This window comes from Cololabis saira, chromosome 13 (assembly GCF_033807715.1).
Source record: "Cololabis saira isolate AMF1-May2022 chromosome 13, fColSai1.1, whole genome shotgun sequence".
NCBI lineage: Eukaryota > Metazoa > Chordata > Actinopteri > Beloniformes > Belonidae > Cololabis > Cololabis saira.
In genome coordinates, this window is record NC_084599.1 from 13,030,470 (window position 1) to 13,054,678 (window position 24,209).

The 24,209-nt window shown below is 41.2% G+C and overlaps 1 protein-coding gene across 1 annotated transcript in view; it reads left to right on the plus strand.

The window, feature by feature from the left end:
* Positions 1–24,209, plus strand: part of ncanb (neurocan b) — a 181,224-nt gene that overhangs the window by 75,013 nt on the left and 82,002 nt on the right. The window contains exons 7-9 of the mRNA XM_061737766.1: positions 1,727–2,020; positions 2,880–3,722; positions 10,474–11,622. Of these exons, the coding sequence (XP_061593750.1) occupies positions 1,727–2,020; positions 2,880–3,722; positions 10,474–11,622 (2,286 nt within the window). The remainder of the gene's footprint in view (positions 1–1,726; positions 2,021–2,879; positions 3,723–10,473; positions 11,623–24,209) is intronic.

Below are 24,209 nucleotides of genomic sequence, written 5' to 3' on the forward strand. Positions count from 1 at the left end.
TAGAAGTGAGAGGTTCCAGCGCTGTTTATACGGTATTAACACCTTGCACATCACTGTGATATCCACGGAGAGATGAGATAGGATGACTTTATATCCAGCTGTGAAATTAATGAACTGCCTGTAATCAGTCTGCAGTTGCTGGCACATAAATAGCTTTTTTTTTTTTTAATACTACTAAAGGTTTCCAGTAGAAGAGACCTTTCAAAGTTAACCATAGCTTCCAGGGGTGAGAGAGCGGTCATTTTCAAATAAAATAAGAGGAGGATCAATCCACAGCCACATCCTTATGCAAGACAACAAACCCATGCAATGCTTTAGATACCTTCATTTGTGTGTGATTGGAGAAAAAAAAGTGCCACACACTGTATATAGAGTGCATAAATGCTATATGAGTGTTTGTGAGAATGTCAAATGAGAAACACATCCCAAAACAATTTACTGAGCCTAATAAGGTTAAGAGGCTTTATACATGTGTCATTTACATACATTTGCTTTGGTTTGCACAAAATGAAATGAACCTGGCTTATTGCATCACCATTTTCCTCGCTTTGGAAATTCAATCTCAAATCCATATGGTTTAGTTTCCTCTCACCAGCCTTCCAGGAGACATTTTTATCATCATCATTGTTAACCCTTCTACCTTCATCATCTCCATTCAATAAAAAGAAATCCCTCCATTAGTTGTCTGAATCTTCACTCCAAACCTGTTCAGCCTCGCTCATTCAGCATCTCTCCAGGTCATCTCATTCATCGCGCTCATTTGATTATGCTTTGCAGACATGGTGGTCTTCATGAGGGTCTCTGTCTCAATAACCAAAGCAATTTTTTTAGAGACACTTCTGCTTTCAATCTGGGTACTTAACTTTTTCTTCAACTCCTTTATGAAAATCCGATTAAAACAAAGAAATAGACATCAGCCCCAGGAATTCATGTCCACATCTAACTTCTTTTACAAAGTTTGAAAGTACTTGCAGATTGACATTCAGACAATAAAGGTAAAAGTAATGACTCGTATATATGTGAAAAAGGAAGTACATCCTTTTTTAAACTTACAAGTATCATGGCATTAAAAAAGGAAAAAAGAAAAACATCTGGTCCTTTCTTGGTTTAAATACAGCCTCAGATTAACATTTACACATGACATTAGGACTGCATATGATCCGAAAATGAGAAAAGGATTTTTTTCTTATTTACAATTTAGATTAGGTTTCTTTTTGGCACAATTTTTGTGGGTTTTTTTTTTTTAACTTTTATTTATTCATTGTGGAAATTGCCTTATCATGCTTCTAAGACTGATGACCAACAAGTTCTGCTTCAACATCACTTCTGATCTGTTTCCTCTTTGGTATTGTGTCAACACCCATCTGAATGTTCAAGACAAGAAAACGCCCCAAAACTCTGCTTTTAAAGATATAACCAATCTTGCTGATGACCAGTTTTGACTGATACTTAACCAACAGATTTTAACACAAAGCAAACTTCTCCACCTGTAGTTCATATTTTCCTTCTTTTTTTAAATAAAAGAGCACAGTAGTAGAACTTAAAGATGTGTACTTTCTTCTACACGTGCGTGTAAATCTCTCTACAGAATCAAACTAACTATTATGCCAGTTGACTTAAAAATTTGTATCATCCAACTAAATTAATGTTCTTCAGCTGCAGACTAAAAAATAATCTGCCCTTAAACACACTCTATTTCTCTTCTCTCTTCTCCTACACCTTCCAGGTGAAGTGTTTCACTCCACAGTGCCAGATAAGCTGGGTCTTGCCACTGCCTCCACCCACTGTCACTCCCTGGGAGCCCAGCTGGCCACGGTTGGGCAGCTCTACCTGGCCTGGCAGGCTGGCCTGGACCAGTGTGATCCTGGCTGGCTGGCAGATGGCAGCGTGCGCTATCCCATTAATGTCCCCCGGAAGAACTGTGGTGGAGATGAGCCCGGGGTGCGCACTGTCTACAACAACCCTAATCGCACCGGCTTCCCAGACACCGCCGCCCTCTTTGATGCCTACTGCTATCGAGGTACTGAAAGCTCTTTTGTGATTAAGTTAATGCACTATCGTTGTGGTAATTGCCATGGCAACTACTGCAGGGTCTGGGGACTTGCTTGCTATTCTCATTTTTAATTAACGCTACATGCTTGTGTCACACATGACGGAATTGCGATGAGATTGTGCAGTATTTGTGTCCCTCGTGGTGAATTTGAAAACATGTATGTTGTGTAGTAAAGCCCCAGAGATAAAGAATGGAAAGTCAGATAAACTTAAGAAGATGGTTTGCAGGGATCCTTTGTTTGACCTTTAGACTGAAATAACTTACTCTCATCTTCACATTGAACTGATATTAAATTTGTTCGCCGATATTGTGTGATTGATCATTTGGAGTATATTTTTGTCTTCTTAGCTTCACAATAATGTTTAATCAGATAAAGCAAAAACAAACAAACAAGTGCCTAATTTTCATTTTGTCAGCACTTGAGTGAAATATTTGAACTAACTGTTCATTCGCCAAGAACAGAGAGAAAGGAAAGCCGTGCTGAATCTGCAAACAGCTGATAGATGGACCTTTGTGCACATTTGTATTATAATTTAACATACATCATTTATACCACGTTGCATAAAAAGTAAAAAGGAAAATGTCAGAATGACTTGTTCAATAACATAGATTTGATTTGTTTGAATAATTTTGTTAAAACCTCATGGTGGCTTCAAAAAGTAGTTGATGTTTGTTGTACAAAAGCAACCGAAACCCAAAAGTAACTTGTCATTTCATGACACAGTCTCACGCTCTGAATTCATTCCTGTCTTGAGTCCAATAACGCTGTTGTGTGCAGAACCAGATAGCAGCAGCTCACTTGACATGTGGTTCCTGTGTGTTGCAGCCCACCATCCAGCTGGGATCCAGGCTGCAGAGGCACAGCCTTTGTATTCGACTGCTGCACCGACAGAGACTTTCACTTCAGTCACTGAGGCCAAGAGTAACTCCTCCTTACCCAATACTTCCACCTGGACTGGTCCTGTCGACCTAAACAAAGCAGAACTCAACAACTCTTCTGACACCTCTGAAGAGCACACAGTCCTCGACGTAAGGCCTGAAGATGGTTGGGATGAAAGTCAGAATGGATCCAGGACCAGCCTATCCAGGCAGGATGAGTCTGAGAGCCCAAAGAGCAACAACACCTTTCCTGATCTTGAAAGCCCGGAGAACCACGGAGGTTCTGCCCACGATGAAGAGGATGGCAGCAACTTTGGATCAGACACCTCAACATTGTCCTTCATGGCTTCTTCCACCCACCAGCCTCAGACGAGTAATAGTATTCTTACTGAATTTGTTCACACTCTTCTGAGACCCTTCACGTACTGGACAAGGAGCAAAGAAGCTAACGAGACAGAGAAGGACACTACGGTGTCTGAGGAAAAGGCAGGAAAGAACCAGACACAGGGCGAAGCAACCAGCAGAAACCTGAGCATTCCCAGACCCAGTGGAAATAAAGGCAGCATGGACAACGCCATCATGGAGTATAGAAGAGGCACGTTTTCCTTGAAGGGTCCAACAAGCGGACTGCCAAGTTCAGAAGAGGGTCTTTCTGAGCAGGAAAAAGAGCTGATGCCCTTGGTTAAACTTGTACCTGCCATCCAAACTACAGAGCAAAGTCACACCACCACTCATCCTGTGGAAGAGCCTGCCAGCACGTTCACTGACATCCCTCAATCCACTGCCACAGGTAGGATCTAGCTTTCTTTTTTTTGTTTTTGGTCTGTGTTTGTTTAGAATTTAAACTTTTATTGGAAAGCAATTTAAATTCAGCCTCTGTGGTGTTTTAATTCCCTGAGAATTGAAGCAGAAATGAAACCGAAAGTGGAGAGGTGCATGTAAGTGTAGCTGGTAAATATCGGCTCCATTAATGCCGTACTCTCTAAACCGTCTCTGCCTTTCTGTTCTGTTCGTTCCTCTTTTCCCTCGAGTATGCTATAATAAATTCCCCTGCAGGGCAATTTGAAGCATTGCTAAAATTTTAATTAAACAGTAATTACAAACAAACAAAAGTGCCTATCCAGTAGTGTATAGAAATGCAAACTGTAGCGGGGGAAGACGGTTCTGGCTTCACTGTCATATCGACAAAGCTTTGTTTACAGTAGAGACTGCCAAAGAGAGTAACAGCTTGAAATCCTTTTAATTTGTTTTGATATTAAAAAAAAGTTTGCTCAAGTTTTTTTGTTTTTTGTCTTGAAAACAAAACACACCTGCTTCCTATTTATTCTTTGGAGTCCAAGATGTATCACGTACAGTATGGAGGATTAACTGGAGCGGAAACACAAAAGACCTTACCAAACATGGACAGAAGTTGAAAAGCCTGTTCTCACACAACAATCAGATGTTTGTGTTTGTGTATTTACTACACATTGGGGACCTGAGGAACCCGAAGCCTCCCAAGAATCCTGAGGGTAGAAAAAGTCATCAGTTTCATCTCAGACATCTTAGAAGCACTTGAAAAACAAATCCAAAATACATTCTTCAAGCTTCAAACATCATAGTATGTTACAGACTAGGGATGGGCGGTATGGACTAAAAAAGGTATCACGATAATTTCTGGCATTTATCCCGATAACGATAAAAATGACGATAAAGAAAATACCAATTCAACTCCATCTTTTTAACTTTAAATCTATCACCACATTCAGTCTTTGGAGCCAAATCACTGCTCTAAAAGATACTAAATAATACTAAACTACACCAATTACATTGAATTGATAAAAACCGGCTCATTTCTTTCTTTCTTTCTTTCTTTCTTTCTTTCTTTCTTTCTTTCTTTCTTTCTTTCTTTCTTTCTTTCTTTCTTTCTTTCTTTCTTTCTTTCTTTCTTTCTTTCTTTCTTTCTTTCAGGCTCATTTCCTTCCTTCTTTCCTCTTGCTCTTTCCTTCCTTCTCCCCTTCCTCTTTTCTCCCTTCCTTCCTCCTTTCCTTCCTTCCTTCCTTCCTTCCTTCCTTCCTTCTTTTTTCCCTTCCTTCCTTCTTTCCTCCTGCTCTCTCCTTCCTTCTTCCCTTCCTCTTTTCTCCCTTCCTTCCTTCCTTCCTTCCTTCCTTCCTTCCTTCCTTCCTTCCTTCCTTCCTTCCTTCCTTCCTTCCTTCCTTCCTTCCTTCTTTTTTCCCTTCCTTCCTTCTTTCCTCCTGCTCTCTCCTTCCTTCTTCCCTTCCTCTTTTCTCCCTTCCTTCCTTCCTTCCTTCCTTCCTTCCTTCCTTCCTTCCTTCCTTCCTTCCTTCCTTCCTTCCTTCCTTCCTTCCTTCCTTCCTTCCTTCCTTCCTTCCTTCCTTCCTTCCTTCCTTCACGTACATTGTGCGTGGATTTAACGCAGAACCATGAATCATCTTTACACAAAAACATCATCAACGGGAATTTATCGTTTTTATCGCGAGATGACAAATTCTTATCGTGAGGAATTTCTTTTGACGGTTTATCGTGAACGGTAAAATATCGCCCATTCCTATTACAGACTGAGAAACAACCTTTAAATTCTTGTTGAATAATTACTCTAGTGATTTATTGACACTGATGCTAATTTCTATTGTAAAAAAAAGGGAAAGGACAGAAGCTGAAAGGAAAGTGTTTTGCAACGGGTAGTTGATGGAGAAAGCTTTTCTTTTAATAGCTGCTACAACCACACTCACACACATCCCTGACACCAGCTGAAAGGGGAAGGAACAAATTAAGACAAACGCTCTCACAGAGACAGCGAGAAGAATGATTCAATAAAACTCTTAGGCTTTTCACACCTAGCAACTGCGGGCTTTATTAATATAAATACTCAATATTACACTACCTGAAATCCCATGGCAACCTGATCTCAAGGTATTATTGAAAATCCAAGCTTTAGTGTGCATGCATTATTTACAGCCTTGTCCAATTAGCGTGGAGGTTAGGCTCCTCTACTGTTCACTCCAATCTTCATCTATGTCTTCGTCAATTTTGGTCCTGCTCGCTAAAGGCAGACGGTAATGATCACGACCGAGGGTGAGGAACAAACGAGGGGCATGACTAGAGTGAGGATGAAGTATGAAAGGGAAAGATGGAAAGGGGGGTGAGGTGAAGCCATTTCTTTATTTGCTGCTGTGATGGAAAGCTGCCCAACTGATGTTTCATTTTAAGGGCGCATCAGTGGGCTGAAATAATTGTGTTATTACACACAGCAGGATATCCCTTAGATCTCAGCGGTCTTTTGCGACTGATGGTGCCACGCTGCCTCTTAGATTGAGGAAGATGCAAAGTTTGTGCTGCACACAGTACATCCCAGTATGATTTAGAATTTAAATATTCATGTTATTTTGAACATTTGAAAAAAAAAATGCAGAGCAATAAATGTCAGTTGTGTCCTCTGTGCATCTAAATATTTTGAAAAGTCAATTAAATGATCATTATTTTCTCAATGGTGCTGATGGAAGCAACTGGCTCCACTAAATGAAGGATTTATATAAGCTCCAGATGCAAATCCTGACTGTCTGTCAAAGAAAACCACCTCTGCCTCCCACCAGTCATGTAAACCCTCCAGACTGAATTGATGTGATTGAAGACAGTACTACCTGTAATGTTGATGCTCCTGACATGATTCACATGGCCAAGCAATAACTTCTCCTTTTTCATTAGTTGTCATGTCTGTAGAGGGGCTGAGGTGGCATTGTTATGATCTGTCAGCCGCTGCCTCTATTCTTCTTCTTGTCAGCCTTCACTCTCACAATTTCATATCGTGTCTGCCTGTTGCGAGGGGTTCTCTCATCCCGTTTACGCCGGTAAAGTGAAGTCAACCCAGCAGGACCGGTCGTCGTGGAGGGATGCAATTATTGTCTGAACTGAGTGTCTCGTGTTTGTTTTTCCACATATCTGCTTCAAGTTATGCCTTCTATTTTTTCCAACTTAAACTATTTTCTGAAAATTGCTCAGAAGACTTCCAAACCTATGCCTAATTGTCTCATTCTATTTATTACATGGGTCATTACAGAGATGACCAAACCAGATTAATGCCTTTAATTACTCCCACTTCCATCAGTGTGTACAGTAAAAGTATGTAATTAGCTATTTGGGTTATTAATAGGACAATTAAACCAGGCTACGAGGCTCTTATGGAAATGAACCTCAGACTCATAAACCTCGCTTAGGCATAAAGCACCAGAGCACCTTCTGAATTATTTAAACAGAGTTTAATGTTTTATTCATGGACATCTTTGTGTATGTTCTCCCTCATGGGGTAATTTGTTGTGGTGTATTGCTGTTCGCTTCGGACATGTTAACCACAGTAAAGACAACCAAACTGAGCTGAGCGATGATGAATGCTCGCCAGGCCACTCGGCTGTAGCGTGGCCCCTAAAAAAATAAAAATGCCTCTCTCATCACCCACGAGTCACACATGCAGAAAGAATGAATTATTGATAGTGTTGACAGTCTAGAGTTTGGTTTAAAGTCATAAGCTGATGAGGTACAGTGGGCCACTTCCTCTAACTAAACACACTGAGCGGGAGCTTGCCTTATAGCAGATCATTTGCTTATCGTGTTGTAAATGCCTCCGAGATTTTCCATATGGCCTTGATCACCACAGGCAACTGTAGTCCAGCAGCAGGGTGTTTTGAGTAAAACAACCCGCAGAGACAGAAAAAGGAGGTGTGAAATACCATTTCAATGGACCCTCGCATTGGTTTTCTGTGTGCTTCTACTCATGCGTCCACATGGAAGCCTTCATATTTTTGTCCCCACACATCAACCTAGGGCTGGGCGATATATCGAGATTTTAATATATATCGATATATTTTCAAACACGATATGGTACGAGACAATATCGTTTATATCGATTTAAAAAAAAAAAATTTACATTTTTTTTTTTTTTATGATTTTGGTATAGCTTATTTTGTGACAAATTGACTTGAATGTTTTATTTGAGATTTGCACAAATGTTTTGTTATTTGCACAACTGTCAACCTCAGTGGAAAAGTCTGCCTGTTACTGTTTACATTGTATTAATTGCACAGTGTATTTTAATTTAATTGTTATGCAGGAAAGGGATATTTGTTTTATTTTATTCAAGAAGCATTTTTATTCTATATATGCAGGCAGTTTATTTTTGTTTCATTTGTTTTATACATTTTGATATTGTGCAGACCTCTGTTAATAAAGGAACCTGTGAGACATTTGGCACGAGGCTTTGTATTAAAACTGACTGTTTTTTTTTAAGGGTTTGCATCAGAAAAAAATGAAGCTAACAGAGATGCTATGCTATAATGCTTTGGGGGAAACCCCAATTAAGGCACAGAAAAAATATCGAGATATATATCGAGTATCGCCATTTAGCTAGAAAATATCGAGATATGACTTTTGGTCCATATCGCCCAGCCCTACATCAACCTTTATGACTGTTTTTAGAGCAAATGACACATAACTGCTATCTCAGTTCAGCGAGAAGCACACTTTTTCAACAGCTTTAAAGAGCAGCCTGAGACCAAATTGACCCAGTGTCAAAGGTAACGTCTTTATGCCGTGTTTCTCCGTTTCTGTAATCCTGTAAGTTCAATCAGTTCAGTTCAGTTCAGTAATACTGTATTAATCCCTGAAGGAGAATGATACAGTTGCAGTCAGTTGGTATCATAAAGTCACTATAAAGTAATTATAGAAAGCTATAGCTGTTGGCTGGAGTAGATGTTAAAATGGAATAAATGTTGTGATGAAACCATTGAATAAAAATGTCAGTATAGCAGGAAGATAAGCCAAGAATAAAATGTGCTCTTGGTTAGACTGCACCATCTGTGCCTCTGAGAAGCCTAAAACCAGCTTGTATACTTGCGTCTATGTTTATTTGGGGGTTTTCTTTTTATTTCATAATAAAATTTCAAAACATTCTTGTGACCATCAAAAATGATGCTTCTTGAGTTTAGTTGGTTGTTCAATAACAATATTAGACTATAAAAGCAAAGTAGTTTTCAGGGCATAAAAGTTGTTTTCACCGTTTAGGTGGACCCAAAAGCCATTGGTTCACTTGTGTCAGTGTGAACACAATGACTGCACTCTGGTGTGCAATAAAGAGGCCACTTGGATGAGGTGGTCTTGGTATGGCTCAAAGCAAAGCTCAAGGATGCTGATTTGACCCAACTACAGGCAGATTCTGTATGTTTTGAGCTTAAAAAGTTTCCATAGACACCTGAGTGTTATATTGGGGTTTGTGAATTATCGCTTCACTTCCAAGTGGACGGCATCTTATTAGTTCAGCTGCCACATTTCTCTGTCACCTGACTGCTCATAATGCAGAATCATAATTCATCTTGTTCTATTCAAAATTATTTGAATGATTATGAGCATAGAAACCCTGTACAATGTAAACTGGAGCACCCCAAGCCCGACCTATTGTCCGCTCCAGTATATGTAAAAAACAGCCTTCAAGATATTGGCATTAGTGATGCACCGAATGTTCAGTAACTGAAATTGTTTAGCCGAAAATAGCAAAAAAACACTTTCGGTGTTCGGTGGAATAAGTGGGGAAAAAAACAAACTATTAATAACGGCATGTTTAGATGACGCAATCAAACAGCGAACAGCTGGAGTGAGGGGCGTGCAGTGTTAAATGCAGCAAACATGTCAGCATGTCATATTTACTTGGATGTGGGGAAAAATCAGAGGACACGAGAAATGATCCAGGCTGAGTTGGATTTGGGAAAGCAGCTTGGTGATGGAGACGGTCACGGGATGCACAGGGCAGGAGATCGGGGAGAACGCGCAGAGAAAAGGGCCCGTACTACAGATGCAGTGCGCGAACCCTCACTGTCTGATAAGTTTGAAGAGATCCTCCAAGAAAATAACCCAGATTTTTAAATTATTATACAAGGCTTCAAATTGCGGAGATCAGCCCCGCCCCACTGCGACCTGATTAATTGGATTTGAACGGGAGAAATTGAAAAAGGAATATGAGAAAAAATACAATAAGTACAGCAAGACAAATTGTGACTGGCGGGTATTTCACATTTGTTTGATTTATGCAATGGTGAAAAAATTGGCAAAAAAATGAAAAACTGCAAAGAACCATTGTTCGGTATTATTCGGTATTCAGCCAAGTGTTTATTATTATTTTCGGTTTCGGTTTCGGCCGCAAATTTTCATTTCGGTGCATCACTAGTTGGCATGTAATATAATGTTCACAACCTGCTCAACCCAAATGCCTTCGGTCTTTAACTTCTACTGAATTGTCTCACTAAGATGAGCTGATGCTGTTTTCCTAGACATAGCTTGCATCAAATCTAAAGATAAATACACATTTAAAAGCCATATAAATACATTAAATGTTTCGGACTACGGCCTTGCTAACATCCAACTGATGTCCTTGTTGTTTCATAGTCTTTAGGTAATCAAGTTATTAATTGCTGCTTGTAAAACCATAAATAGAATCCACTTATCGCCAATGATGAATGTGTATTAATTACTCTGCTGTGTCTCTTTGTTCTCCATAGAAAGCTCGACATCAGATCTCAGTGCCAACATATCCAACCCTCAGGCCACCAGACAAGGCGCTGACATTGCCACCACTCCCACTCCACAGTATCGGTGGGCCATGAAATCCATGCGTGGTCCCAGACTGGGGCGTCCAGGAAATGAGGCCTACGCGGGCAAACACTCCTCTTGGGAGCCAATGGAAGCAAAAGCTGGGGCCCTGGAGGTGATGGTCCTGCCTACCTCTATTCGACAGGACAACCTGGAAAACTATTCTGGAGAGGGCAAGGAACAGGATAGAGAAGATGCTGTCGGAGGGAAAGCTGTATCAGGAGAGGAGAAGGATGCAGATGGGAGTGGAGAAGGAGTCACCTTTCCTGGTGGATTTGAACTTTCAGACAAAAACGTGAATAGCACCCTTGTCAATCTGAGCCCTACAACCGTATCTTCACCGAACCCAACTGATTTTGTGACTGTAGTTGAGCACACAACCCTGTCCAAGTGGCAGCTTGTTGAACAAGCCACCACCCCACCTCAGACCTCTCTGGAGCCACACACCGCACAGGAGGCCAGGGGAGAGACCTCCTATGTTCACAATCCCTACAATCTCTCCTCCGCCTACACACACAAAGAGGATGGTAGATCAAACTCTGGCTTTAACTTAGCCTTCAGTAAGCAGAGCAAAGCTGAGAACAGAAAAGACGGAATGACTACCACAACTGAAGCATTGTGGGAGGCGTTGACAACTTCTCAGGTGACCACAGTGGAGCTTTTGGATGTTGATGAACATTGGATGGATTCTGCTACTACAGGAACCAACAAAGTGGGTTTGACAGCAGAGGAGCCATCGGTTTCAATTTCGTGGATTCAGGAAGAGAAGGAAAAAAGTGCAAGTGTATCCCAGCTGCAAAGCCACTTCTCTGTGACTACTGCACCCACTGGTAGATCTCATACTGGAGTTGAACGTTTGATCCCCACTACATCAGACTCTGAGGCTGGCACCACACATATAAAATCTACTGAGTCCTTTGCTGTGGGAACTAATTCAACACCTTTGAAAAATTCAAAGTCGGAGGAACAGAAAACCTCAGATACAACAGAGAACAAAGACACGAATAACCCGTTTGACATCCTTGAACCCAACTGGGCGTTTGGCCTTTTCCCGTCAGGTAAGTTATAACCATGCTGTTCCCAATGAATGAGAACAGTATGATCATTATTACAGTATATTCAGGGTTATTGAGTCATAATCTAATCAGCAGTGATTTATTTAATTATGTATGTAGCAAAGTGAGAGCATAAAAGGTAAATGCAGGATATTAACGCTGCCACATACACTCCATCTGAATTTGCCATTTCGACTAACTGCCTCAAATTAAAAACATATAGGCCTCTATTTCCTTTCTGTCTGTCGCCTGTTGTTTTATTCTACATCTCTTTTTTGCCCTCTGCTCTGTGGAACGTCATGCAATCTTAATCCAGCCTTGTTCTAACCCCCCCCACCCCACCTTATCCGCTCTTGTTTCCTCCCCCTCACTCCGATGCTATTACAGCGAAAGCTTCAGACGGCGAGGCAGTGCAGTCAGGCGAGACCAACGAGGTCTTAGGCAAGTAATTAGTGGGTCAGTGTGAATGCAGTTAGGTGAACTGGGGAGAGACAGAGAACCTAGTCCCCAACAAATCAATGTAGACACAAGCTACAAGACGGGACTCGTAATTGACTGTGGTCTCTTCCCCTTTCTCATTTTCCAGTTTGTTCATGTTCACTCTGCCCTCTCTTTGGTGTTGGGCTCAACTTTCTTCTCTCGCACTCCATACACAAACTTGTGATGAAAATGTCGGGTCTGTGTTTCAGCAAGCTTGTATTGATTTCTTTTGGTAGTTAATCGACCTGCTACTATGGCAGAGCAACACAAAGCAGATCAACAAACACTGTATTATTAAGCAACTTGATTTTTCTTTGTCCACATTTTCACAGATTTTAATACAAATGTTTTGCCTTAGTACTTATTGCAGCTCTCTAGAAATACTGCAGTATTGCAGCATTAACACTGAGGCCAAGCGTTGACGTTACAATGCTTAGTTTTACATTTAATGAGAAGGCGATGATCATATGGTAGCATGCTTGGAGTGCATTTACCAGCCAGTAACATCTTTGTTTTAGAACATATATCATCTAGTGTTTTTTTTCTTTACATTGTTTGAGCTTCCTCAGGGAAGATTGACATTTATGTTGGTGGAATTAACATATCATTTGAATTCATTTTTACCACCAATGACTAGAGTAGGTTTTTTCTTTTTCATCTCAGAGCAACTCTCTTTCTTCTCTGGATGTTTTCTAGTTTAAAGTGTATATTTAAGCAGGGGACTTGCATAAATCCATTTAGTTACATTTCGAGAAAGATACGCTGATTATATTGTGATTTCATCAGCAAACCAGTAGCAAAGGCTCCGAACTGTTTCGTCTCGTTTGCAAGCGGTGGAGTACTGCATTTATTGTACATCACGTTTTCTTGTAGATTTGAATGTGACCCGTTATGCAGGCATTTAATTCAATGAACGTGTAAATACTCTAAATTGATTAATTCACAGCATGAATCAGAATAACTGATTTATGCAAGCAGGCAGCTCAAGGTCACTGTCATTGTTCAGATAAAACAGTCACAGTATGATTCTGCTGTGGGTTGCATAAGAAAATTAACAGAAAAGGAGTCAGGACAAGAGGATATTTGTCTTTATCAGGTTGATATTTGAGTGGACTGACTCGCTGCGTTCTTGCTGAGTGATTACAAGCGTGCCACCTCTTCTTCCGTGTGTCCTTTTCTATTTTTTTATACAAAGAAAATGGCAGCAATGGTTTTCTGCCTATTACTGCATGTATATAGAGACAAATACAGAGTTAGAGAAAAAGGCAGAAGAATGGGCAGCCCTGAGGAGGAGAATAGGAAATAGTTCATAGTGGAGGAGAGGGGTGAGTTTTTCCCTTAAAAATGCTGTCTGTTGGAGTACATAAACCTTTGTAATCAATGATCCAATCAACAACGCACTTCATCCGTTTTGTTCTCTGTTTTTATTCATTGTTTGTTATCCAAACGGCCTTATCTTTGTTCTGCACCATATGTTGTTGTGATAAGACACTGGTATAAACATCCTCCTTTTCCAATTCCCCATCATGCCTGACTCAAGTTACTGTAAACCAAGACAGAGGTGGATGTGCACGCACGCACGCACGCACGCACGCACGCACGCACGCACGCACACACACACACACACACACACACACACACACACACACACACACACACACACAATAAAACTAAAGATATGTGAGGAAGCACCAGAATGCACACACACTCTCATGCACACACTCACACGGTGACACGGTAAACACATTTTATATGATTTTATTACTCATACAGTATCTTCATTTTCACATTTTCTAATCCCAAAGCTAGTATTTTGGAAGTTTGGAACAGTTTGTAAAAGTTACTAAATTGATTTCCGCTCCAACGCATACCAAGCAGGAATGGAAATGTAAGAATGGATTCTGAGCTCTGGGGTCCAGCCCTCTGGGGTGATGAAGCAGTACTGGGGCATATAGTATTATTGGCTGGCTATCCGTCCTTTAAATTACCGATGCTGGCCTGATACTCTGCCAAACAAGGAACAGGATGTCTGAGTTATAGTCATGTTGACTAAAGCCTTGTCCCAGGCTCAGGATGGATCAGACCTGTGGCAACATCAATAACACTGTAGCCAGTCCACAATCAAATCAGAGTGTTAAATTTGGAGGAGAAGAGCCAGTGAGTTGAAGTGTATGTCTGTGACAGGGACAGGCTGGGGTGGCATATTATCAATGTGGGTGTGGATGGATGTTCTGTTTGTCTCCTCGCTGGTGGGAGACCTTGGATAGGCTGTCTGGAGTAGCAAGAGGGCACTTTCTTCATGCTGCATATAGAAGTCTATTGATTTTCCTGCTTTTGATTCCTTGTGACTTCCATCTTTATTCTCGCTAACCTTCTTTCTCTCTCCACACTGTTTCTGCCTTATGTGTTTTCTTTCTCTCTCCCTCGTTCTCTGGCCCCCTTATTATGTCTTTTATTACTCCTCTCCTCATTGTTATGACAGGACCTGGCATAATGTTTTGATAGCCTCTTGAACTCCAGTGTGCTATGGCACAAGGCAGTCAATTGCTGGCTCACTGCGTCTGTCCCCTGCATGATCCCCAGCCTCAGCAGTCATATCCTTTTAATCCCATCCATTGCCCAATCTGCCATCATCCAATTTGCTTCTGAGTTTCTCTTTTTCCTTCTTTTCCTTTGGTGTAATTACTCTTACTTTTTCCATATTAAACACCCTTGCTGAAGCTAACATTGTGCTATTCGCTGCCGTTTATTAAATGAATGGAATTTGTTAAAGAACAGCCTTGAGGGACACTGGGGTCTCTCATGATGTAGCATGGAATGGTGTTACACACTATTCTGTGCTTTTCGTATCCTTTCTAAAGGAGCAGTTCATATTCTAAAGTAAGTATGGAGGTCTGAGGAGGTCACGCTTTTTTGTATTCATCACTGACTTTTGAGTGAAAATCGACTTTGTGTTACATCCTCAATGTCAGATTTACCTAATACTTAAATACCTATGCTCAGAAAAAAACAGTTTTTTTTCCCTTGGCTGGCTGAAGGCTGTGCAAGTGTTAGAGACAGATGTCTCATTACAGAGACAAAATGCTATGTATCGACCCACCCCAAATGTTTTCGGCCCATTAAAGGAACATTGTCATCAGTTATCACTTGAAAACAAATAGCCTGGTGGTTCCTTCTCTCCTCCTTCAGGGGGAGAGTCAGTAATCATAATCCATTCTGATCACCAAAAAGCAGTCCAGATGACATCGGTAATAAGTCCAGCTTCACAAGAGCTGAAAGTCTCATAAGCTCCATGTACTTTATTTTTCTGAGCCCATGTTAACAGACCCATTGTCTCCAAGACAGGCATGGCACAACGGTGCACAAGCTGCATCTTATCTTAGTTTTGGTGGGATGTCTTGGAATAATCATTTTCCCTGTAGTTTAAAGGTTTAGGCAAAATGTCACAGGCATGGACAATTATGTTAGCTTGATGTTCTTTTAATTTCTCCGGTAACATTTTATTTAATGAGGCATTGGCGGGTCCATGACTTGTAGACCTATTGTGGTGATATCAAAAAGGGACTTTATCAATTAAGCTTTCAATAATAATTGAAAATAAGTTTTGTTTCTATAATTTGTTGAATGAAGGCTAAACATCGTGTGACCACAATGTGGTTACAACCAGTCAACTCTCCAGTCCTCAGGTCTTCATATACAGTAGTACTGTTATACTCTAGTTACAGAAGCAGGGTTTATTTTGGCTTAATATGAAGCCTATTCTATCTATGGATGTTATTAGGGAGAATTTGATAAAATCCATAAATGCAACTTTAGTGCATGAAATCTTTCCATAGACTGCCTTTTCTCGTGTTGACTTCATGTGCACGCAGCTACTCATGAGCCTTAGAGTTGTTTAATATTACATCAAGGAGTGACATAAAAGGCAAATATTTACTATTTTGGTAAAGGACTGTTGATTTGAAACAGTTTATACGCAGTGATGTTGGGGATGCATCTTAAGCACTGCAGAAAATGTTGTGAAATAAAGTATTTGTTATTTGCGTTTGCTGACATTTTGGGGAATGGATAAAAGTGTCGATTTTATATATGTAAAACTCAATGGAACACTCATGTTTGTAAAGGTAATGCACCATCAACATTTTCATTTAGTATTCTGCAGAGAGCCATACAAAGCAAAGAAAAGGCTGTCTTCAACAGGCTTTTTTTTATAGCACCATAAAAATGTTTTATTATCTGTGCTGCCACAACAAAACCTAGTGATCATTCAGCTTCTAGGAGCCTCATAATAGGCAGCTGTATTTTATTTGCTCTCATTATGGCAGATGAATGACTAAACCTCTTGACAATTCCTTGTAGCAGATCTGCAGCAAGATTGAAAACAAGTTATGTTATTTTTAGGAATATTTTCACATCATGTAGCCCTCTAATGATCACAGGAACACAGCTTCAGTAACGCAGTAACAGCGGAGGCAAAGCGCAGTTTTCTTGGCCGCAGCATGGGCTCTTAACTTCTATATGTTTTGATTTTACAAATAGGTCAGGTCATATACGTATATAAAGTGCTTTTTATGTCAAAGAATATTTGTTCTTTTTGTTGTACTCAGCTTTGTTGTTTTGGACTGAAAGTTTATGATAATCATCAGTGGTTCAGTGTCAGCCAGATCCAATGGTTAAATGGGAATACAAAAATGTGTAAATAAATGAATAAAAATAATAATTGCCTGGCGACAAAGCAGTGGAACTCATTCACATCTTGTTGGATTATTCAGATGTCTTCATCTCCACCTATCTACAGTAGCTACAAAAAGTATGTGAACTAGGGTTGTCCCGATCAGGATTTTTTAGCTCCCGATCCGATCCCGATCACTTGAGTTTGAGTATCTGCCGATCCCGATTTTTCCCAATCCGATCACTTTTTTTGGCTCCCGATACATTTCCGATACTTTTTCCCAATCAGATACATTTTGGCAAAGAATTAAGTAAAAAAGTAAAGTAAAAAAAAGTAAAGTAAATTAAGTAAAAAACTGTATTGTCCATTCTCTCCAACATGGACATATTTTTGTTTTTTCACTGACTGCATCATTGGATCAAAACAAAGCTTATCAGCTCTGGTGCCACAAAATGTAGAAACATGAAATTGTAAACTAAAACAAAAAGTTCAGAATAGTAAAATAACAAAAATAAATCAATTTCACTTCAAAAGGAGGTAGTTTACTTACGAGGTTTAAAAGTTGAATGACATCCAGTCAAACTCACAATCAATAAGAAAATGAAAATACATTTTGGCTTAACCGTAGTGCAGAATTCTCAACAGCATGAAATGAATAGCAGCAGATATTCATTGTGGCTGTTATAGTTTTCTGTCACTGTGTTGTGCTGATGTCACGCAGAGCGTAGGAACCAATTGTGGTTGTTCAGACACGGACCCTTTAGACCGTAACACCAGCCTGCAAAATAGCAGTCCGTCATCCCTGTGTTGTTACCGAGTCAATAAAGTGGACCAAAAGATGATTTACGAGTGACGGATAATCATTTACATAACACTACAGTCACTTTTCTCCGACAGCTTTTCTTTGTTTTTAAAACTTTCAGACCGTTTATCTGAGCGTAGCCTAGCTGCTGTTAGCTCTCTGTTAGCCACGCTTCCTTCCCCACCAGCACAAACGATTCTTCAGCCGCCGGCGCTGCCCAAAATCTTACAATAAACACACATCAACTGTCTGTATTGTTAAATGCAATTATAAAATGATTAAATAATTAATATATGTTAAAACATAGGCACAGAGCAATAAGCAAACAAATAAGACGAACTGGCCTGGAGCTGCTGGAGCCGCTCTGAGCTGCAGCTGGGGCTCAGAGCAGAGCCGCCCGGCTCTTCTGGCCGCTGCGCCGACTCCGCGCTCCCAGCGCTACCGGGTCGCGGAGTCGGAAACCAGCCGGCCGAGCCATAACAGTATGTCCCGATACTTTTTTGGCCGATCCCGATCTTTTGAAAATGACGTGATCGGGCCCGATCGATCGGCCACCCGATCGATCGGGACAACACTAATGTGAACCCATTGGAATGTATTGCTTTTCTGCATTAATGGCAAATAATGTGATCTGATCTCCATCTACGTCACAATGAAAGACCAACGCATTGTACCTCCACTTATTACACATAAGCAATTATAATTTTTCATGTCTTTACTGAACTAATTGAACATTCATAGTGCTGGTGGAAAAAGTAAGTAACTTGTTCTTTTGTAGTGCACCAAGTCACCACAACAAATTCCTTGTGTGTGTTAAAAAACTACTTGGCAGTAAACTTCCTTCTGAATCTGATTCTGAATGAACCTCCCATGGCAGCAGAGATTTTAGCCAAGAGCTTCCAGCGATTCTGGATCAGACCTGCACAACATTTAGGAAGAACCCCCTTAAAGGAGCTCCAGCTCTCAGCTGTGAAGGTCTCATTTTTGGTCATCCACAGCATATCCATGGATTTAAAGTCTGTTATTTGACTGGCCACTCCAAAAAGTGTATTTTCTTCTTCTGAAGTAATTCTTTACTGGGTTACATTTTGATGCTTCCAGACATTGTCCTGCTACATACAGTACCTCAGCTTCCAGCATCTTGCTGCATGGTGTTTTGCCATGGATACCCTTCCTGTTCAATAAGTCATGAATGCATGGTAAGGTCATGAGCAGAGATGTTTGTCTATTCCAGTAAGGTCATCAAAACCGTTTGCTACTCCTGTGGGTTCCTTTTAACTTCATTGAAGATCCTGAACTGTTTCTTTGGAGTCAGCTTGGCTGAGCGCCCACTTTTAGGAAGAGCTACAACACTAACCTGCCTCTCTTTATAGACTGTTTAATGTTATTGTGGGCTAATGGATGCCTAAGCACTTTGAGATTACTTTGTTCCCTTTCCAGCCTTATGAAGATCAACTATCAAACGTCTTCAGAAATCACAACTTTTCTGTTCTATTATTGTGACTTAAATGAATACCAGATCACATGTTGTAGCTAAAATAAATTACCTTACATACTCTTGTTTTTGCAACTCTAATTACTGTCATTGTCATTTAGTAACCTTCCTAAACTAGATACGAGAAAACCTCTGCTGAAGCACTTGCAGCCCCGGTAAAAACACGGACTGCTGAGAAAGTTTTTTGTCCGGTAAGGTGGAGTTTTTGTGAAACAAAGAACAACAGCACCTCTATATCCCATCAACTGTAAGATGATAGGGGCACCAGATGGAGAAAAATGGCTTGACAATGTGCTACCAGAAAAAAAAAGATCTGCTGTGTGGAGTTGCTGTGTGGTTGTGCAGATTGTGAGAGCAACCTGGTTGGGTGACGTGGGTGAGCAACAGAGTGAAACATTTATCCACAATCAGATTAGATGTCTGGGACTTTTCTGTCTGAATCCAACACAGTTTGTCCCCTAAGAGGTCAAAGTAATTTTGTAAGATCACACTGTTTTCTAGTCATTCTTAATAAGATGCTCATATTAGTAGATTAGTAGAGAAATAAAGGATTGAAAGTCTCTGTTAGTCCCAATATGCCCGAAAAGCTACATCTGAATGTTCTTTCACATTTTTGTTCTCCATTTGCTGTCACGCACACGTATCCATCACCAGCTCAGTCAATCACAGACGGAGGCACATGCCGTCAAAAATGGAGCTGCTTGCCTACAAGGATGACATTGAAAATGTTTGATTTCAAATGGATGTATTTTGTAGCTACGGAGGAGTAGCAAGCAGAAAGGATGAGTGCACCAAGTTTAGCTTTTGGAGCTGCCAGATTGCCTGACTGACTCACTCCCTCTCGCTGTCACCCAGTGCTGATGGCAGGGTGCAGCAGTGGCATCTGTGTTTGGCTGCCGGCATCAGTCACAACGAATCATGCAGCAAGCAGCCCTCAGCGGGTGAAAGAATGGAGGGGGCTCTTCATGTAGGGCATGTCAGACACGCCCACAGATCTGTCCCAGTTGTGAGGAATTACAGAGAGGGAAAAGAAAAGTCAGGTCACCCAGGAAGGAATGTTTCTAAATGTGTGAAGATTAATGTTAATATGCTGTAAATTATAGAATTTGTTAAGGTGGGAAGAACAAGGGCATGTTTGAGAAGTGTAGTTGTGTATTAACATTAGTCAGAACTGGAAGGTTGGAACTTCTCTGAGCGTTTGTTTTAATATTAAAAGTAATCTTTCATCAGATGTTGCATGGATCTCTGTTTTAAAATAAAATGAGTTAGTGATAGGTGTCATGGTGGCTTGGTGGTTAGCATGCTTGCCTCTCAACAAGAAGGTTGAACCCCAGCCATGTGTGCATTGTGTCTGTGTAGTTTGCATGTTCTCCCGGTTATCTGGCTTACTTCCACAGTTCGGAAACAGGCATGTCAAGTTAATTGGAGATTCTTAACTCCCCAAAGGAGTAAAGGAGTGAGTATGTGTATGCACCGCTGTTTTTAGTGGCAACCTCTCCCAGGTGTAGCACCAAATTCTTGACCCCATGAGTCTCCTAAAGCAGCGGCCCCCAATCTTTTTAGCGCCATGGACCGGATTAATGTCAGACAATATTTTCACGGACCAGCCTTTAAAGCGACACTACGTAACTTTTCCACCTTAATATCATATTTCCAGAGTCATTGTGATGGTACATCAACTTCCAACAGGTTTAATGACACCTCTGTCATGATCTGAGGGGGTCTGTATCGCTTTCACTGGCACTATGTAACTTTGAGGAGCATGGTAGGAACCCTGCCACACTAAAAAACTACAAATCGTTACGACTTTGACTGCTTTACGACATACGTCACTTCCCCCTCCTTCCCGATTCGCAGTCGAGACAAAAATGGGCAGGGCGTGGAGCTCAGAGCTCCGCAGAAGCTGTTGCTGTGTTGTGGCTGCAGCAGCTCCACACAACAGACGTGGGGAAAAGATCCTAATGGTTTAACTTTTCAACGGTTTCCTGCTCGGAGGCAGAACCACGGAGACCAAGTATCTGATATAACAGAGTAAAAGAGTGAAAGAGTCGTCGGCTCGCTTTGGATCGCGGCTGTAACGACCAAACACACAGTAAAGCCTGAATTATGGTTCTGCGTTAAATCGACGCAGACCTACGGCGTAGGGTACGTGGCGACGCGCAACGTATGGTGCGTGTCGCCGCGTACCCTACGCCGTAGGCTCTGCGTCGATTTAACGCAGGACCATAAATCAGCCTTAAACCACAAACACTCACACAGACCGGGTCGGATCAAAACACAGGTTTTATTCCCCACTTCGCCAGCTAAACGCAGTTGCTGGCCAGCTCTCTGCGGTGCAATTAACCCCAATCTTCAGATAAAACTAGTTTGTTGAGGAAAAAATATTAACTCTTATTTGTAGCTGCAGAGGAAACAAATTATCTCACGAGGAAAACAAAAATATTGCTCACGCCTCGGAGCCTCTTCCGCATAACATAGCGGTCAAAAAAAAGAAAAGAGAAGTAAGAGGGATACAAAACATGTACTGTATGTTGTACTATTATACAAATTTATTGAAACACATGGGTCTTCAGTAGGGATTTCATATGGATCCAGACCGTTAATAATCATTATTTTCTCCATATACCGCTCCCTGGCTTCCTTGTTTAAGGTATCCCGGTAAATTCCAGTTCCTTTCCAGCAGTTTCACATCTTTTTTTTTGCGTTCCGTCTGTTCACTTGGTGAAACAGAAAAGTGTCCCGTCTCCTCTCATCAAAACAAATGCAGCGACGGGACAGAAGTTTTCCGGCAGTACGCGCTGGTGCTCATGGGAAACGTAGTGTTCTTTCTGGTAAAACAATACCGCTTTTGTCCAAAAGATGCCGCCAAACTCAGAAAAGCTGAAAGTTAAGTTGTGCTGCTTTAAAGTGTGGCCGATAAATACAACAAATTCAAATGATACGACTGGCATAAAAACAATGGTATATTGTAAATATAATAATAAAAGTATCCACTGTGTAATCGTATGCAACTTTATTAGCAGCGTCCTCCTAACATCGCGCCAACAACATAACATGAGTAATATCCTCTCTGTCCCCTAACGACTCTGGTCGCCATGATAACATTTAAACATGGCTTCAAAATAAGATACATACACACCACAAAAACAAATATAAACTGCATGAAAATTTTAACTCACAATAATGTTGAATCAATGGGAGCCCTGAGCTTGTTTCTCTGCAACGAGATGGTCCCATCTGTTGTGTTGTGTTTATGTCCATTCTACCCCGTAGTTTAGTTTTGGTTGCCGTCACTGCAGAAAACCCCACTTCACACCGATAGGATGTTGGAAATGGCAACAGGGTTTTCAGTGCTGTTGTGGTGATCTCAGGGTATTCTGCCCTAACTTTAATCCAGAACACCAGCACAGTTGTTGCCTCAAACATACGTTTAAGGCCGCCGTCATTTGCGATCTCCAGCAGTTGATCTTCTTCTTGCACAGACATGCTGGATTTGCCTGGTTTGTTGACAAATGGGTCGCGGATCCATTCCTTGGCAGTTCGTGGGTCTTTTGTGGTTGGGAAGTAGCGCTCAAACTCTTTTAAAAGCAAAGACAGGTGATCGTGCACCAGCCGGGGGAATGAAGGCTCAGGCTCAGTCTCTTCCAAAATCACTGCTAATGTTTTAAACATGTCAAATATCCCTTTGTTCATGCGCCGTCCCCACAAATCCAGTTTAGCTTTAAATGCAGCTACTTCATCTGCATCTTCATCAGTTGTCATTTTCCCCTGAAGTGACAGATTGAGTTAATTGAGCAGGTTGAATATGTCGCACAGTTAAGCCAGTTCTGCGACCCATTCCTCATCACCGAAATGTGCTGCCAGCACTGACTTTTTTTCTGAGAGAAATCTTTGCAGCGGCTCTCGTAATTCAAACACTCCAGCCAGCGATCTCCCTCGGGATAACCATCTTATTTCTGTGTATAAGAGAAGGCGTCTCTGCTCCGCGTCCATCTCCTCACAAAGCTGTTCAAACAGGCAGCGAGTTAAGGGCGTGTGCTTTGATGTGGTTAATAACTTTAACGACATCCTTCAATACGCTGTTAAGTTCCTGTGGCATATTTCGGCTAGCCAGTATTTCCCTGTGAATGACACAATGTGTAGACTCACATCCGGGTGCAACCTCCTTAATCCGAGCCGTTCGACCAGACAGCCGTCCGGACATGGTAGCAACTCCATCTGTGCATATGCCGACACAAAAGGACCATTGCAGTTTTTCTGATATATAACCATCCAGCGACTTGAATAGTTCTGCGGCTGTGGTTTTGCTTGGCAACGATAATGCACATAACATATCCTCGTGCACATCCTCCTGATAAAGATATCGCACATAAACCAGTAGTATTGCCTTGTCGTCAATATCTGTAGACTCGTCAACCTGGAGTGCGTACCACGGTGATGTATTTATCCTCTCCAACAATTGTGTTTCATTATCTTCGGCTATTTCCTCAATGCGCCGAGTCACGGTGCTAGCCGACTGAGGCACCTGTGCTATCTTTTTAACCGCAGCCTCTCCTAGAAGTTCACTGCAAATGTCTTTAGTGGCTGGCGGGATCAATTCTTCACCAGTAGTGAATGGCTTCTTAGCTTTAGCAATACGGTAAGCCACCAAGTACAGTATGATGCTTTAAATGCATCCTCATTTGTTGATGTGGTGGCCCTCAGTAATTTTGAAGGCTTCATTGCCTCAATAGAGAGCCGGTCGCCACATATGAGGCAGAGTGGGCTTGGTGCGTGGGAATCACCTGTCGCCATAAATCCATATTTTAAGAAGGATTTGTGGTATTGTCTGTTAAATTTAGCTTTGTTTTCTTTCTTTTCTTTTTTGAAGTTGTTGGCTCTTCTTCTGTGTCCTCACGGAACCTTTTCCCCTTCGCAAAGAAACTTTCCATAGACGTCTGTTTCTTACTCATTTGTTAGCTTGTGGGTTAAATTGCAGCATTCACGTGCCTGACATGAAGGAAAGAATCCGGTCACTTTTCAAAATAAAAGATTGTTCAGACCATTAAAAAAATGGAAATAATGCAAGTTGTTTATTCTTTCAGCCCGGTACCAAATGGTACCAAATGGTCCAGGGACTGGTACCGGTCCACTGCCTGGAG